At 42.0% G+C, this 17,809-nt stretch overlaps 1 protein-coding gene across 1 annotated transcript in view; it reads left to right on the top strand.

Annotated features, from left to right (window-relative positions):
- The window catches only part of Fam91a1 (family with sequence similarity 91 member A1), a 46,488-nt gene that overhangs the window by 21,529 nt on the left and 7,150 nt on the right, over positions 1 to 17,809 (top strand). Inside the window, exons 13-22 of the mRNA XM_036208201.1 lie at positions 883 to 995; positions 1,279 to 1,365; positions 3,054 to 3,186; positions 7,488 to 7,636; positions 8,685 to 8,819; positions 9,007 to 9,120; positions 13,625 to 13,697; positions 14,496 to 14,645; positions 16,569 to 16,673; positions 17,181 to 17,304. Of these exons, the coding sequence (XP_036064094.1) occupies positions 883 to 995; positions 1,279 to 1,365; positions 3,054 to 3,186; positions 7,488 to 7,636; positions 8,685 to 8,819; positions 9,007 to 9,120; positions 13,625 to 13,697; positions 14,496 to 14,645; positions 16,569 to 16,673; positions 17,181 to 17,304 (1,183 nt within the window). The remainder of the gene's footprint in view (positions 1 to 882; positions 996 to 1,278; positions 1,366 to 3,053; positions 3,187 to 7,487; positions 7,637 to 8,684; positions 8,820 to 9,006; positions 9,121 to 13,624; positions 13,698 to 14,495; positions 14,646 to 16,568; positions 16,674 to 17,180; positions 17,305 to 17,809) is intronic.

Genomic DNA, 17,809 nt, shown 5'->3' on the forward strand with positions numbered 1-17,809 from the left:
AGTTCGCTGGCCAATGAGGGAAGGCCACTTCAGCCCAAGAGAAAATGCAGGCTAAGCCCAGAAGGAGACACACAGTGTTTAAAGTTGAGGGTAGTAGGAACCTGGGGTGGCCTTTCTCCTGTTCTGCCTGTTACCCGAGACACACACTGAGGCACATAGGCCTGTTGATAGTGCTTACTGATCTTGGCGATCATCAAGAATTTTTATTTCTGGTTTTCAAGGAAATGAACTGTGCTAGTTTGCCTCTCTGCTGCTGTGATAAAATACCCTGATCAAAAGCAATTTGAGGAGGAAAGGGGTTTCTTTCTGCTTTCCATCAAGAAGGGAAGGCCAGGCAGAAACTCAGGCAGGAACCTGCAGGCAGGAATTGAGAAACCTTGGAGGAACGCTGCTTACCTGTTAGTGCCCAGGCTCATGTCCAGCTAGCTTTCTTATACTTCCCAGGGCCAGCTACTCAGGGTGGTACCACATCAATCATCAATCGGGAAAATGACCCTAGACTTGTCTAATGGAGACGTTTTCTCAGTTGAGGTTTCTCCTTCCCCAAAGATCCTGCCTTGTGTCAAGTTGACTAACTAGGACATCAACACAAATTTAAATGACTTTTAAAGTTTAAAAAAAAATCGCCCTCATCTGATATTAGTACATACTTGCAATCATAGTTCTGGGAAGCTGGATGCAGGAGGACTGGAATTCAAGGCCAATTTGTGCTACGTAGTGAGATCCTGACTCAAGGAAACTTAACTAGCTTAAGACTGCAATATTGCTTATGTTTAATTAAGTTTGTTTGACAAAGCTGAAGCAAAAGCTTATTTCAGATGTAAGCAAAAAAAAAAAAAAAGGCTTTCATTGACTTGATTTCGTATTCTAACTTTTTTTCAGCTGATACAGCCAGTATAAGCAGTTTGGGTCTGTCCGCTGGGTATACAAAGCGTATTGCATTCTTATTTGACTCCACTCTTACTGCATTTTTAATGATGGGAAATCTTTCACCAGTAAGTCAAATGCTTGTTTCAATATAATGATGTTTAACGTAAAGATGAGATATAAAGTCATTCAGTGCTTTATAATAAGTTCAGAGCTAGTCCTGAAGGCAGCCAACTCTGTTTTACATTCCTTCAGGCAGTAGGAGAGTTTCCAGTGAGAACTGCTGTTGTAGTTGGAAGAACCAGTTGCTCATGTTGTCCATCTTTCAGTTTAAAGATATTATAAAGCATAAGCTGTGTCATTAGCATAAAACAGGAAAACCAGAGCTGTACTACTGTGCTTCTTTCTCAGAACTTGAAGAGTCACGCAGTCACCATGTTTGAAGTAGGCAAACTCTCGGATGAGTCTCTGGACAGCTTCCTTATAGAACTGGAGAAGGTCAGTGCACCAGGGCAGCACATCTGGAGCTTTCCTGTTGCGTGCAGGGGCAGCTCTGCAGATCTGCCCCTTGCCATGGGTCTGGAATATTCTTCCTGTCACTGCCCCATCTTATCCTGAGGTGCTCACTGGACTTCCGCACAGTGAAGGAATGAATGAGCTCTGGGATTTGTAAGGAGGAATGACTAACTCGTAATATGAGTTGATGTGTTGAGAAATGAGTATAGACATCTTAATATGTGTAATATCTTTAATTTTTTTCTAACCTTTTATTCTTTTAATTTGGTATGACTGAGGTAAGATCTGAGGCACTTTTTTTTTAAAGAATTTTTTTTAAGATTTATTTATTATATATACAGCAAGTATGACTGCAGGCCCGAAGAGGGCACCAGATCTCACTACAGATGGTTGTGAGCCGCCATGTGGTTGCTGGGAATTGAACTCAGGACCCCTAGAAGAGCAGTCAGTGCTCTTAACCTCTGAGCCACCTCTCCAGCCCCTGAGGCACTCTTACTTAAGTTTTGTTCCTGTGGTTTTCAGTCTGGTACATGTCCCTGCGAAACTTATTTATGTCTGCTGTTACTGTCTCTGTTAGCGACTTGACATCAGCTGTACTCGCTTGTTACTAACCCCTTTCGCTGGGAGCAAGCCCAGTCTCACGTGCTCTTTGTTGGTGCTGCTTTTCACTGGATGTTTGATTCCGTCCTATGTTCTTTGCATGCTGTGTTAGCAGATCTGTTCCTTGGCTAATAGTTTTGGTAGGATTTTGTGATTTAGTTGTGATTTTGTATATTAAATGTTCTATTTAGAGAATTTGTAGTGATTTTATAATTTCTTTATGTCATAGTTTTTTTTTACTATCCTATAGGATTTTTGCATTTATTACTGCAAAAAATATGAAATAATACCAATTGGTTTCATGTTTTCAATCTTTATTCCTTATTCTTCCAGCTGTGTTGCTAGTTATTGTTTTATTGTCTCACTGTATTTTACATTCTGATCTCTTGATTACTTTTGTTTGTTTTTTGGATGAAGCAGAACTGGCTTTAGAACTTTTCCTCTTTGAATCATACAGGGGACAAAGAGTTTATAAAATGTGCTATTTAGCAGCTGATTCAGTTGTTACAATTGTTATACATGACGTCCTCTCCATCATCTTCACAGATGTACTACATTAGGAACTATCTTAGTTAGGGTTCTATTGCTGGGAAGAGACACCATGACCATGGCTGCTCTTGTAAAGGAAACATGTCATTGATGGAGCTGGCTTATAGTTCAGTCCATTATCATCATGGCGGGGAGCAGCAAGAGGTGGTTCTGGATGAGAGTCCTACATCCTGCAGACAACAGGCAGTCGATTGAGACACTGGATGGTGTCCTGAGCATAGGAAACCTCAAAGTCCGTCCCCACACTTTCTCCAACAAGGCCACACCTCCTAATAGTGCCACTCCCTTTGAGTCATGGGGGCCAATTACATTCAAACTGCCACAAGAACTAATTCAAAATGGGTCAAGATGATTTGTTTCAGTATTTCCTGGGCAAGTTTGTGAATTACTTTTTTGTTGTTGTTTGGGGGTTTTCTTTTGTTTTGTTTTTGTAGTATCTTTATACACGTGTTGCATGGTTATTAGTAGATGGATGGCATGAGAGTGGTATTTTAAAAACGTTCTGTTTTCTCCTGGTTTAGGTTCAGAGCACTGGAGAAGGAGAAGCACAGAGGTACTTTGATCACGCGCTCACTCTGAGGAACACCATCCTCTTCCTGCGTCACAATAAAGATCTGGTTGCTCAGACTTCGCAGTCCGACCAGCCCACCTATGGTATGAAAAGCCACTTGATTGTGAAGCCCCCACTGTGTACATCTTCCCCAGACTTGAAGCAGACCACGCTCCTCATTTCATCAGTGTGTTTTCAGACATTTTGTACCTAGCAGATGGGATCTATAGCTAGAAGCTCGCTCTCTGAATGTCCTTGTCACGGTTGCTTACCTCCTTTGGCTTTCTTCTCTTTTCCTGTACTGCTGACAGTCATTATATTTAAATCTGCTTAGGACTTAGTGTGCGTTCAGGAAGCTGCTGGACTTTGCATTTCAGTAGATGGCCAACACGCACAGACTCAGCTCGGGGGCGTCCTTCCGAGTTCCTCATCTCACTGCTTGGTCTGGACAGCTGTCTTCTTTTGCTTTCTGTTTTTTCCCTTGCAGATCTTTTATGGTTCTCAGGGTTGCATGTGAATGGGATTTCTGTGTGTGTGAACATGTGTTTCTCAATGTCTGTATGTTTCTTGTGCCTTTCTTCTTTTTGTTTGTTTCGTCCTATTCCAGTTTGTTTTTACCTTATTTTATTATTGTTTTAAGATGCCTGTTTGCATACTAATAAGAGAGGAAAAAGAAAAGGTATAGATTTGGGTGGGTAGGGAGTTGGAGGGCCAACTGTAATCAGAACATATTACATGAAAAAGTATATTTGAAAAAAAGAACCCACCTTTCCAGTGTCATCAATATAGGTTAGACATAAAATCCATTATTTGTAATTTGGTAGCCTAGTACTCTTGAAAGATTTGGAAACTACATTTCTAGATGAGCAATCACAGTTATAAAAATCTTAGAAAACTCTCCAGTCGCTGTGACCTTTAGGTTTATAGTTCCCTGCCCTAAAGTACATTAAGTGTATTTCATAGTTAATACTGATAACGTTGACTTTTCCGGAAGGTTAGGAAACCTCACCCCTTTGTGTTTTGGAAAACGGCTTACTTCCCACACAACTTACATGAGATTTCTGTGTTCCACCCCTGTTCGTGTCTGATGAGGCCAGAGCAGATCCCCTGAGTTCTCTCTCTTTCCCCCAATTGTAAGTAATTGACTGAATTGCCTCCATCTGATCAGTCAGAACAAGATGTTTGTTGGTCAAACTGTAATAGGCTTCTTTGCCAATTCCAGGCTCTCAGAGTTCACACCGACTCACACCTTACAGTACAGCATTCTCTAGTCTATGTTGTGTAGCTCATCTCCTTACACCACTTCTTCCCTGGTTGGTCTCTGCCCTGTATATCCACTCTGTAAAGACCTTAGGTCACTGTTCCATTGGTCTCTCTTGCAGCTGTGCTCCATGCCCTGCAATCCTTTTCGGCAACATCTTCCCTAAATACTTAAGTTTTCCTGGACCTTTCTCAGTAGTGTCTTTTGTAGAGTTTCTCACGGTACAGTGTCAGTCTCTTTGGCTTTTGTAATGGCATCTTTTCCTTCCTCTCCCTTTCCCAAGCCACCTGCTGACTTGTGTCATTTTACTTCAGGCTGCAGCCTCTGCTCCAGAGTGTCACTTGGTAGAGGGCATTTCTGCTGACCCTGCACTCTAGCCTTTGTATCTCTGCCTGGTGTAGACCAGGTACTGTCCCCCGTAACTGTACACTCTGTCCTTCCACTAGATCACAGACCTTAGGCTCTTTAGAATAGGATCTACTGAAAAGCAGCAAGAGTAGGAATAATCTTTCAGCACCGAATTTGGGAATAAGTTGTTTATCATGACCGTGGTATTCAGGGCTTATTAGAAATACAGCTGTTGTGTTAAAGCACCTGCTGCTATGTCTGTGTCCAGCCCACTGGCTGATGGCGAATGTCGATAGCCTTCACAGTGCTTTCTCCTCTTACAGACAGATCCAGGCTAGGGAATGCCAGGCCAAGTGATGCTCCTTTTCTAGAGGATTTGGAGTCTGGACCCATGTGCTGTTCATCTGCCTCTTGCTGATGATATTAATTTGCTCACCCAGTTAATGTGCCACCCAGTTTCTTCATGATGAGGCTATTTTTTTCTCAACTAAAAGGAAATCTATGGGGGATACTTGAAGACCTTGCAAGCATACTGCTTCTCTTCTGTCTCCCTGAGATTCAGTATCAGCAGTGACTCTTTCTCCACTAGAGTGGTTGAAAGTTAGTCATGTTCCCTACTCTAGCATCACCTCCATACTTAACAGTTCTCTCAGTGACTTGTTGTCATTACTGTCTCGGTTATTTCTGTCTTTAGTTCTCATTTTACCTTCAAACTGGTTTTTGTCTCCTTGTGGCATAACTCCATTCCCCCCTCCTCCCAATAATACCTACGGTGTAACAAAACAGTAGTCTGATCTTACTCTGTACCTACTAGGCAGTCTCCTAGGAACTGGCTTTTTTTTGGGGGGGGGGGTGTGACGGGCGTGTGAGTGCCCAGGGTCCTGGTGCTAGCTAAGCCTGGGGCGTCTTGGTCCTCTTAGTAGTCTGTACTCTCCTTTAGATGCATTCGTATTTGAGGGGCAAATGGCTCACTGATTCAGTCTTAAATATGTCCTTTAGAAAGCAATAGGATTTGTTTAAGTGTGTGTGTGCGTGAGTATATGAGTGTGTGTGTGTGAGAGAGAGACAGACAGACAGACAGACAGACAATGATTGTGGGCTTGAGTGTGTTGATCATACACATGGAGGCCAGGGATTAGCTTTTCAGGAGTCAGTTTTGTCTTCCCTTTGGGCTCTGGGGCTCAGACTCAGGTAGTCAGGCTTGCGCAACAGGTACTGTGTTGCTGGGTCCTCCCTCGGGAGAGGGGGTGAGAAAGTGCAGAGTCAATAGCACAGACCCCAGGAGTCAGGTAAAAGGCAAACAGCAGACTTGCTTTTTTTTTAGCAATGGGGAGATCCTTATATACCCTCCTCACAGCACCCAGGCTGTGTCCTGACCTGGTGGCATTGCGTGGTCTCCCCTCATTGGGTAGGCATGATCAGGACCTCTGACAGCCAGCGCCTGTTGCTAGGCCCTCAGGCAGACTCCAGATTGGCTCATCTAGGCCTTCTTTTCCTACAGTACTGTCCATTATCTGGATAGCTATCTCTCCAGCCCAGAGAGCAATAGTATGTTCTGTTTTCCAGAGGACTAACGGCAGTGGCTGTTTAAGATGCATATTGAGCCCCTGTTTTATGGACCAGCAATTTAGGGCACAAATTTCTAACTGAGGAATGCTTAACTTTGTGCTAGAATCAGATCTGGGCTGTAATTTTCTCGAGTGCAGTGGTTCTCAACCTTCCTAATTACAACCCTTTAATACAGATTCTCTTGGTGTGGTGACCCTCAACCATAAAATCATTTTCATTGCTACTTCACAACTGTAGTTTTGCTCCTGTTAATGAATGGCAATGTAATATCTGTGTTTTCTGATGGTCTTAGGCAGCCCCATGAAAGGGTCAGTCAGCCCCCAAAGAGGTTGAGACCCACAGATTGAGAACCACTGCTCTAGAGATTGCAGTCTGGGGGAGAGAAGGACACAGCTTTCCTTGACACTTTGGCTCTCGGATTATCCTGTAGAGTGCTTGGGATGGGCATGGAATGAACAGCATTGTTCCTCAAAGAGTCTAAAGCAGCTCCACTAGGAGACAGCTGTCTTTCTAGACCAAAAACTTCAGCTTTAAATCCTAGAAATGTCTTTGTGGTCTTGTTAGAAATATGGCACTCTGTAGTAGTTATTGTACCTTTAAATAATAGTAAGTCATGCTGGGCAGAGGTGGCACACGCCTTTAATCTCAGCACTTGGGAGGTAGAGGCAGGCACCAGCCTGGGCTACAGAGCGAGTTCTAGGAAAAGTGCAAAGCTACAGAGAGAAACCCTGCCTTGAAAACCCCCCAATAAATAAATAAATCGATAAATAAATAATAGTAAGTCTTGCTATAGCATGCTCGGGGCCTATGTAAGTCTGCACCAGGTCTTCTATGTGTATATTATGGCTTCCAGTTTAGTGTTTTTATGGGATTCCCGAGTGTGCAAATCAGAGTGGGTCTCTGATTCTTGTGCCTTCTCTTGGACTCTTTTTTTTTTTTGTTCTTTTTGTCTTGTTCAATTCCAGTGTGATAGTTTTTGGTTTATTATATTTTATTTTTGTATTTTATTATTATCTCTTAGAAGCCCATTAGAATGGGTCTGGATGGGAAGGGAGTTGGGGAGAAACTGGGAGAAGCAGAAGGAGTGGAAACTAATCATGTGAGGAAAGACTCTATTTTCAAAAAAGGAGAAAAGTAAATCTTAAGGCCACGGTCACCAGTTTATCTTCAATGTTTTTGTTTCACACGGTCAAGCCTTTTTTCCTTGTGTGCTTAATTACGACTTAGGATTTCCCCTGGATCTCTTGCGTTGCGAAAGTCTTCTTGGTTTGGACCCAGCAACCTGCAGTAGAGTTCTAAACAAAAATTACACACTGCTTGTCTCCATGGCACCTCTTACCAATGAAATCCGGCCAGTCAGCAGCTGTACCCCTCAGGTAATGACTCACTTGGGGGATACAGATGGGAATGTGGTTGTTTCATTAAGGAAACAGGTCAGTTTTCTCTTGCCAGATGCTGCTGTCACATTCAAGTTGTGAAGCGTAATTGGTATATTTAGCTTGTGCATCATTAAGTGACTCGTGACACATTAGATTAAAAATTATTCATGTGAGGTATTTTAAGAGAACATTTTGAATGCTCCAGAAAGAAAGCTTGGATGAATTTAATTAGGGAAATATCAGCTCTTTCAGGAAAGTGGAGTTGTGATGCTAAGCTAGCTGAGAAGAGATGGACTTTGTAAGCTGGAGCTTCATAGTCAGCTGTAGACCTCATCAGAATAACTGTGGTCTTGCTTTTGAAGAATAAATGAGATATACATGTCTTTATATACTCAGCAAGGAAGATGTACGTGTGACATTTTCAGAGAGTGGAGGTCATACAACTGTGCAGTGGTCTATCCTGCCTTGATTCTTGAATGTGCATTGCTTGGTGTTAGAGAAGAGAGGAAGGGGTTTGGGTACTAAATTTGTTTATGAACTATCTGCACATTGGGAAAATGGATAGAGGGGACATCATCCTTCTTTTGAAAAATAACATGATTGATGATGATGATGATGATGATAACAATAATATAATAATGACTATTGTAGTGTGGAGCTTATTTACCAGGCACTATTTTAAGCAACCATCCAACATCTTCATGTGGTAGCTACTTTCCTGTGTTTCTATAGATGGAGCAAATGAGGCACAGAGTAAGGAACTCTGCTATGGCTGGAGGGATGTAGGGATGGAGCCTAGACTCAGACCAAAGCAGTCCACTCCACAGTTGAGTCTCTTAATAATACAGTGATATGGTGTGTCCTCTTAATCCCAGTATGAAGAGAAAACTATTTTACTGGATTAATTAATCTTCATAAGGATAATAACAATTAAAATATGTATGAAGCATTTGCTACTTAGAAGATTATACTTGGTCTTTTGTGAAATTTGACTCTTTAGATAAGTATTATAGCTTTATTTATCTTACCTATTTTATGGTTCCAGCACATTGGACCAGCTATCCCAGAAGTGAGTTCTGTCTGGTTTAAATTGTATATTTACCACGTCACGGGGCAAGGACCACCATCTCTCTTGCTGTCCAAAGGTACAAGACTTCGGAAACTGCCAGATGTATTCCAGGTATGTGTGGGGTATGCTCCCCTTTTGTTCCATTCTGTTCAGGATCGAACCCAGGGCCTTCTGCATGCTGGGCAAGCACTGTGAGCTGTTTAAGGGAAAACAGAAAGTGCTTGGCAATGTTAGGTCACTTTATTAATTTTTCCCTTCTCTAGAGTGCCATTTCATGTGTTATTCATCTTTCCAATAGGGTTATGATCGGTTACTTATAACCTCTTGGGGCCATGATCCCGGGGTAGTTCCTACATCAAACGTGCTCACGATGCTGAATGATGCTTTAACACATTCTGCAGTGCTAATTCAGGTATGTTTTGTCTCGTTTGCAGCAAAGTAAATTTAGGTTTCTTATCACTTATATCACACCATCCACGTGCAACTGAATTGTAGTCAGGTGACAGTTACTTCAGAGTTGAGTTATAAGGACTCGGGTCTGCCGGACCATTTTTGTGGGAGTAGTAGAGCAAAGTGGATGGTGAATTTGGACCACACTTTAATTGAAGCCTCACTGTTAACTGTACAAGTCTTTTTTTTTTTTTTTTTTTTTAAATAACTTTATTGATCTGTACTTCACGTGGTATAAGTAAGCAGTTTAAATTGTATACAGTTCAGTGGTTTTTAGTTTCTTTACAGATTTGTGTAGCTGTCAACAACTCAGCTTTAGAATATTTTTGTCTGCTCAGGAACGAACCATATTCTGTTCCTCTGTTTTCCCTCTAACCCCCTTTCCCCATTCTTCCTAAACCTAAATAACATACTGTCTGTACATTTGCATAGCTTAGTGTGGACATCTGATGTCTGTGGCTCATAATGTGCTGGATTTTGGATATGTCATGGATCGGGCAATTGAAATAGTCTGAAATTCAAACAACAGGCTGCAGGAGAGAGATGACGGAAGTGTCAGCCTCAGCAGATAGGTGGCAGCTGAATTCTTAAGAAAAAGAGGTTAACCGGGGAACTGTGATAAGAGCTGACAAACAGTCGGATGTGCTGGACATGGACCTAGTGAGAGTGTCCAGTTCACGTCATGGTTTCACTGCTGATTGGTAGCTGTCTCAGACAAGGTAAATGACCTCTCTGAGTTCCAGTGTCTCTAGCTGTCTGCTGGAGATAATAGGAACCCCCTCTTTCTCAGGGTGTTGAAGAAATTGGCTGAGATGAGACTTGTCCTAAAGTGCTTTGCACTGAGTCTGACACAGGCAGGTGTGAGGTGTCGTGTGTGGTGGTGGTAGGTGAGGCAGCTGCGGGCACTGCTTCCTCTTGTGACTCTTGTGCGTTACCACCCATTTCTATAAAGTGAGGGTGATTGCCAAGTCCATTCTACACATAATAGTTAATAAGTCAGGGCAAATCATAGGGATTTTGTTGTTGTTTTGGTATCATAAATATGAATAGGAAAAGATGGGTTTATTAGTTCCTTTCCTCTTTGCTGCAGTGAAGTACCTGGCCAAAGCAACCTGAAAAGGTTTGTTGTGGCTCACAGTGTGAAGGGAAGTCCGTGATGCAGGGGGAGATGGGACAGCAGAGTAGGAGGCTGACACCACATAAGTGAGACGTGAGTGCTTATTCGCATGGGATGTGCCTTCCCACCTCTGACCCTCGGCTCTGTGCTTCCTCATTGACGTGCCCCTACGTCCTGTCATGCTGGTTAGAAACTGCCACTGCAGGATAGCCAGGAGATGACACCTGCTGGGAAAGTGTCTGTTCACAGAGTTGCTCTTGCTAGAAAGAACACCTTTATGGAGAAGTTTCCCTTGTTGAATTTGAAAAATACTACAATTAAAACTATAATTTTATTTACAACTTTCTAGTTTTGGATGAAATCATAAATATCTGTGGAATAGATGAGACATCTGTCAGAAATACATTATGAACTGTTTAATGAGTGTGATTTCATACTTAGTGTGATTGCATATTGAGTGTGATTTCATATTTAGTGTGATTGCATATTGAATGTGATTTCATACTTAGTGTGATTGCATATTGAGTGTGATTTCATATTTAGTGTTATTTCATACTTAGTGTGATTGCATATTGAGTGTGATTTCTTGGCTCTATCGACCATATCCCCTTCCTCTCTGTAGACTTTCCTGCCCTCTCCGTTTCCTTCACTCTCTTCCTTTGTGTGTCATTTTGAGGCAGGGTCTCACATAGCCCAGGCTGGTCTTGAACTTGATGTGAGCCTCTTTTCTGTGCCTCCCAAATGCTGGGCTTCCAGGTGTATGCACCTATTCTAGTTTACTTTTCTGGTACTGTGATAAAACACACTGACCAGAAGCAGCTTGGGGCAGGCGGGGTTTACTTGGGTTCCACTTAGGTCACGGTCTGAGGAGAATCAGAGCAAGAACAAAAGCAGGAGCCATAGAGGAACTCTGAGCACTGACTTGCTCACTGTCTTATGCTCAGTAAGCTCTTTACCCAGCCCAGCCACCCACAGTGGGCTGGACCTGCCTACATCAATTAGCGGTCAAGAGAATGCCCCAGTCTGCTAGAGACCATCCCTCACTTGAGGTTTCCCTTTATGTTGTGTCATTGATAATAAAAATTAACCAACACATCGCCACACCCAACTACATCAGTATTTCTTGAGTTTAAGTAACAGGTTTCCTTTAAGGGTAAAAAATGTATGTATCTTCAATATTTACTTCAGTTCTTAATTATAATAATGCTGGATATATGTGAACATAAAATTAAATTATTCATGTTATTGTCTTATACCACTGTAAACTCTGGGAACTAAAGACAAAATTTTCAAACAAATTTAAATGACGATTAATTGAATGTGATAGATGAGTATTTTGTAATGTGAGGGAATGAGCTTTTTAAATAATATTTTTATTCTTTGAGAATCTCATAAAATATTTTTGAGCATATTCATCTCCTCTTGCACCTCCTCCTAGATCCACCCCACCTCCCTACTCACCCAACTTCATATTCATTCTCCCTCATCCTCTCTCCCTCTTCCTCTCTTCCTCTCCACCCCACTAAGTTCACCCTGTGTTACCCACCTACTCCCACCTATGGGGCCTGCTCTGGAGTGTGGTCAGGAATCCAGTGTCACACCATTAAGCCCCTCCCTCCCCCCCCCCCCCCCCCCCCCCCCCCTCCCCTCCCCTCTTCTTCTTCTTCTTCTTCTTCTTCTTCTTCTTTCTCTCTCTCTCTCTCTCTCTCTCTCTCTCTCTCTCTCTCTCTCTCTCTCTCTCTCTCTCTCTCTCTCGGCAGCTATGAAATGCCAATAGCCCTTCCCGGGGGTGGGACTTCATGCCATTTACCTCCTTGAGTTTGATTAGGTCTCTTGTGTGCTGTCACCTCTGCTGTGACATCTGTGTGCAGCTGCCCTGCTGTGTAAGGAAAGCACTGTTTGCTCGAAGTCATCCAACCCCTTTTCACGTAGATCGCTGAACCTTGAAGGGAGGGGTGTAATACGTATGTCCCATTATGGCTGAGCAATCTAAAGTCTTTATTCTCTCACATTGGCCAGTCGAGACTCTCCATGTTGATTGCCATCTACTGCAAGAAGTTGTTTCTCTGATGAGGGTTGAGAGATGCATTAAGTTATTAGGACTTGTTTCAGTACTAATAATTGTTTAGCAGAGTAATAGTTCACTCCTAGGGTCTATGACCTTCCTGGCCTCTTGGCCACGTTAACACTGCCAATGATTCCATTTCATGAAGCAGGCCTTAAATCCAGTGAGAAAATGGTTGGTTACTCCCCAACATTTGTGACACTATTGCACCAGTGGGCACATGTTGCCCGGCAGCTCGTTACTGTAGCTCACAGGATTCACATCTGGGTGAGGATGTTTTCTGCACTTTGAAAGGTAGCCAGTAGAGCTGAAGCTTCTCGGTCTGTACCCATTTGCTTTCTCGATGTTCTATGATTCAAGTAAGTGATGTCTTCAGCAGTAGGATCTCACTGTCAGTTTCTGGAGGGTAACCAAGATCATTGGCAGTAGCTTGTTATCTTTGGGGGTCTTTGGGATGCCACTAGTGAACAACTCAGAAAGAAGTAACTCATCTTGGTTTTGGAGATGGGGGGGACAAACAGTACCCCAACAGAGGAAATGAGTTTCAAATATTTTAAGTCAGTAGTGTATTCACGCAGTTCAGAGAGCAAGCTGTTAAGAGATGCACAGGGGATGTCACTTTCTTTTTCATCTTCTACCTAGTTGCCAATCCTTGTCTCTCAACTAAGATGATCTGGTTTAGCTTCTTCAGCTCTATCCTATCTGTAGAGGCAAGCTAGATGACCCTGGGATTCTTTTTTTGTTGACTAATGATGCACTTGAGATTATGGAGAGTTCTTTCCTTTTTGCAGCTGAACTGAAAATCCATACCATAATTTATTAACCAGTCCTCTGTTGTGAAGCATTTTGGTTGATTCTGGTATATGGAATTATTAGCAAGTATCTTTGAAAGCATATCTTTCCCTTGCAGAAGTTTGAGTTTTGTATCCCAGTTAGAGATTTTGCCTTCCCTTTTCTCTCAGAACTACAGCTGGGCTATGAGCATGTGTACTTCAATCCTTACTTGGCTCAGGCTTGTCTGCTTTGCCTGTTATAATAGTCAGCCAGCCTCCTTTATTTTTCTTTTTATATGTTCAGTTTGAAAAATATTGTCCAAGAAGTTAATAAACAGATAAGATTCCTTGCTGGGGGAAAAAAAAAAAACTACAGGATTATCAAAGGAATTTTGATGGAATATTATTGTAGAATATGCCATGAGGTAGTGCAATTTTCTTTATTGTCTTCAGTTATTGGAAATGTTGATTTCTCATATTCCTTTCCATGTGCATTTCTTTCTGTTTGTAGGGACATGGTTTGCATGGAGTAGGAGAAGTTGTCCATATACCGTTCCCATTTGATGAAGCAGAGCTACAAGGAGGTACCTTTTTAATTCTATCCATTTGACTTTAGCGTTCTTCCTATCAGTCATTGGTGGAAAATGACAGGAAGTGAGTTCTTAAAAATCTTCAATTCTGTGTTTTCACCCTTTGCTGTTAAAAGAGCTGGCAGAAAGTAGTTTTTAGTTATGTGAGTTACTGCCAATGAACTGTTAGACAGCCAGTTAGAACCGCTGAAAGAGTACCGGTGTGCCTTAGAGATGAAGAGAGTAAGCATGCGTTTTTCTAGATGGAAGAGTTCTGTATGTGGAGCCTTTTAGTCCTTTCCTTTTATTGTTGGTTTATTTGAAGATTGGGAAAGAAGACAAGCCACCAGGAACAATTATGCTTAGAGAGTATAACCTACATTCTTTTCCAGAGTACTCAAGACAAAAGTTTGTGATATGTGCACTTGGTTCTCGTGTGTGTGTGTGTGTGTGTGCGTGCGTGCGTGCGTGCGTGTGTGTGTGTGTGTGTGTGTGTGTGTGTGCACACGTGCAGATGACATTGTCCTCTAGTCCTCCATTTCTTCTAAATTCTAAGGACAAAAAATGTTTGTTTTCAAGATGCTAGACACTGACATCAGGATCTTTCACTTTACAAAATGTCAAGAACTGATTAGTGGGAGCTTGTGTGAATTATTTATTTAAAAAGTGTGTGTGGGGGCAATCCTCTTCTATTTCTTCATTGAAATCAGCTTGATTTAATGTATGAAAGTAGTTTAAAATAGATGTGCATTAGTTGTTGGTGCTGTGTCTAGGATAACACTTCGTTAACGTGTTGTTGCTGGTTTGGTCTAGAGTTTAGCCGCGCCAGCATGGGTGTCCATAGGGCACTGCAGCTCTTGAGGAACAAGGTGGACTTGCAGCATTTCTGTGGCTATGTCACCATGCTGAACGCTTCGAGCCAGCTTGCAAGTCGGAAGCTCAGTGACGCTTCTGATGAGAGAGGTTAGTCACCCTTTGGGTTCTCTGATTCAAACCGCAAACCTCTGTGGAAATGTTTTCATGAAGAAATAAGAATATGACCTTGGGTGGGATACAGAACTGCTGCTGGCTCAGCCTTTTACCATTGCATCTGTGTTCATAGGCTTTGAATCAGATTAACTTTAGGAGTGATGACTTCAAAACCCACACTGTTTTGTAAAACCATTTCCAAAATACACTTACTAATTTGCACATTCCATGAATTAAACCTTAGAAATGACTATTAAGAGTCATTTCTTTCCCCTCTTCTTTCTTTTTAAAAACTCATTATTGTTATTTTATGTGCACATGTACATGTGCACTCTAGCTGGGTGCCTGGGAAGCCAGAAGAGGATGTTGGTTCCTGTGGAATTAGAGTTAGAGGCAATTGTGAGTCTGTGTAGGTGCTTGGACTCGAATCCAAGTCAGATCCTGATAGCTGGCATTTTTCTTGTGAATATGTACCCGGGTTCACTAAACCTCTCTCTCCAGCCCTCCTCTTTTTTACTTCTCGGATTCGTTTGGATCTTGATACCTTAAAGAAAGCACAGGTTACAAGCATTTCCTGTGCAGCCTGCCTTCCTCCTTCCATCTCTGGGCTGTCCTGTGTGTCCCCAGCAGACTAGCTCTTGCTCAGCAGTTGTTTCTGCTCTGACATGGGAGCTTTGTGTGCCATGGTGCCAGCTCTGATCCCCTGACTCTGAAAGTGACTGTCACTGGTCGACTGTGTTTCATGATGCTTTCAGTTTGAGATTCCCAGAAAGCACACTTAGTAGTCAGCCAGTGGACCAGGTTAGCTCCCTTGGAGTGTCAGTGTACTGCAGGTCAGTTTTTTAAGTCCAAAGAGTAAAGCCTCAGTAGGAAAGAGAAGTGAATGTGTCTGCACTGCATAGTTAAAAGGCCGGGAGGGACAGAGGCCTTCGTGGAGCCCACGTGGGAGACAGAAAAGGATCCATGGGGAATGCATCTTAGAGAAGGCCAAGTTGGAACGGAGCTTTGAAAAGTAAGAAGTTGGTCAAAAGGTGGTTGCTTTCTTTTTTTTTTTGTTTTTGTTTTGGAAAGGGAATTAGAAAGCAGAAAAAAGCGGGTGGTGGAGGTGGCACACGCTTTTAATCCCAGCACTCAGGAGGCAGAGCCAGGCAGATCTCTGTGAGTTCGAGGCCAGCCTGGTCTACAGAGTGAGATACAGAACAGGTACCAAATCTACATAGAGAAACACTGTCTCAAAAAACCAAAAAGGAAAGACAATAGTATGGCTCATTTTAGCCAAAACAAAGGAGTTGTTGGTGAATAGGTGAGTCCAGAAGGTGGCTAGGGGATCTCATGTTGCTGAAAGATAGAGGGATTCAGAAAAAAATTTTGAAGACTACTCAGACTGCAATGCGTATTTCCATGGACGTGGGGATGGTTTTAGGATGGATGGAAGTGGACATCCGAACTTGGGTTCTGCTTTGTGACCTTGGATGTTTTTAGATCATGATTGATTTTGACCTTGGGAGATTTTACACATGTGATAAGATAGAATAGAATCCTTTTCACATTCACCAACTTATCTCTAGAGATATGTCAGATGTCTACTGCTTAAGCCAAAGACACCTGTTGTCCTGTTTCCCATGTTTTAAATCATTTGAGGCGAAGGGAGAGAGAGTAAGTGACATATCTGGGAGGTATAACATTTGGCCACAGCTTTCTTTAGATTGTGTGGCTGACTGTAAAGAGCGGTTGTAGCTTGGACTGCCCTTAACAGAGTTCTTTTTCTTCTTTTAATTTTACTGTTTTTATTGTTTGATAATTAATTTTTAATTTTTCTGTCATTGTTTCCTGAAGTCCCCTTTGTGCTAAGACTTAGTGATGATTTCTGCTGAGTACTAGAATCCTCATAGTGTTTTATATCCTTTAAATTATCAGGTGAGGCTGATTTGGCTTCTGCTTCAGATGTCAATGGGAGTACAGAGTCATTTGAAATGGTCATTGAGGAAGCAGCTACAGATTTGGCAATAAAACAAAACTCTGGTAAGATGTTAAAAATCTTTTTGCATCTTTTTTAGGTTCCTTTCTGGGACTTAGCTCTTTTGTTGAGTGGTTTGCATGTTGTTTTATTATTTACAGTGGAGTGTTGTGTTATATGGTTCTTCTAAAAAACATGTTCATGCACTTAGTTAGAATGACTGAAATAATATAAAGTATAGCTGAGAATAATGACTTCAGTTTCACGATTTGTATGATAAGTGCTCTGTTCATTTTATCATCTTGCAAATGTCCTCCTCTGCTCTTTTTGAGCAAATGATTACCTGGAACATTTAATGAAAAGCTGTATATCTTTTCCCCAGACATATGTACATAGTCAGAAGACACGCTCTTCCACTTTGAGATTGATGACCCTGTTTAAGTCCATCCCTGCTTGAGCTCACTAGTGGTTGCCATGAGGGTGGGAGGGCGCTAGGGCCTCAGTTTGGAAGACCTTGCTGCTCATACAGAATATGTAAGTATATAGTTTCAAGCTGTCTGTGTTCTTGTTAGGGGCCACAGCAGAAGCAGATTGGGTTCCTCTTGAGCTGTGTTTTGGAATTCCTTTGTTCAGTTCTGAATTAAACCGGAAAGTTTGTCAGAAAATAGCTACACATGGCCTTTGCAGAAAAGAGAGGTAAGGGCTGGTGTACTTCATCTCCTTTTTAAAGTTGTCATTGATGTTGCTCTAGCTTTCTTCTTTGTTAATTCACACATTGTCTTAGTTAGGATTTCTGTTGCTGTGAAGAGACACAAAGTGTGGTTTGGAAGAGAGATACCCACAGAGTCCCTCTTTTAAACTTAGGAAAATAAAATTGGCCAGCAGATAAACTTAAATCATTTGACTTAATGAAGTTTAGATAGAAACCATTCTCTGAAATAGCTTGTAAGAATAAAAGTATAAATATTAGTTTAGGGCTGAAACCGTCCATTACTTATTCTCTGCACCCTCTACAGCCATGAATCTTGGCATGCACCATTGTTCCCTGGAAAGAGAAGCTTCTGTGATTATAAGGCTGGAGTCGGTGCATGTCTGTGGGTATAAGCATAACTATTAAGAGCATCCTGACACTGTCAGTTTGCTAAACAATATTCACTCTTCTCTAAGGCCTCTGCTTTCTTCTGCCATGAATTTTGACCAG

Source organism: Onychomys torridus, chromosome 16 (assembly GCF_903995425.1).
Source record: "Onychomys torridus chromosome 16, mOncTor1.1, whole genome shotgun sequence".
Lineage (NCBI taxonomy): Eukaryota > Metazoa > Chordata > Mammalia > Rodentia > Cricetidae > Onychomys > Onychomys torridus.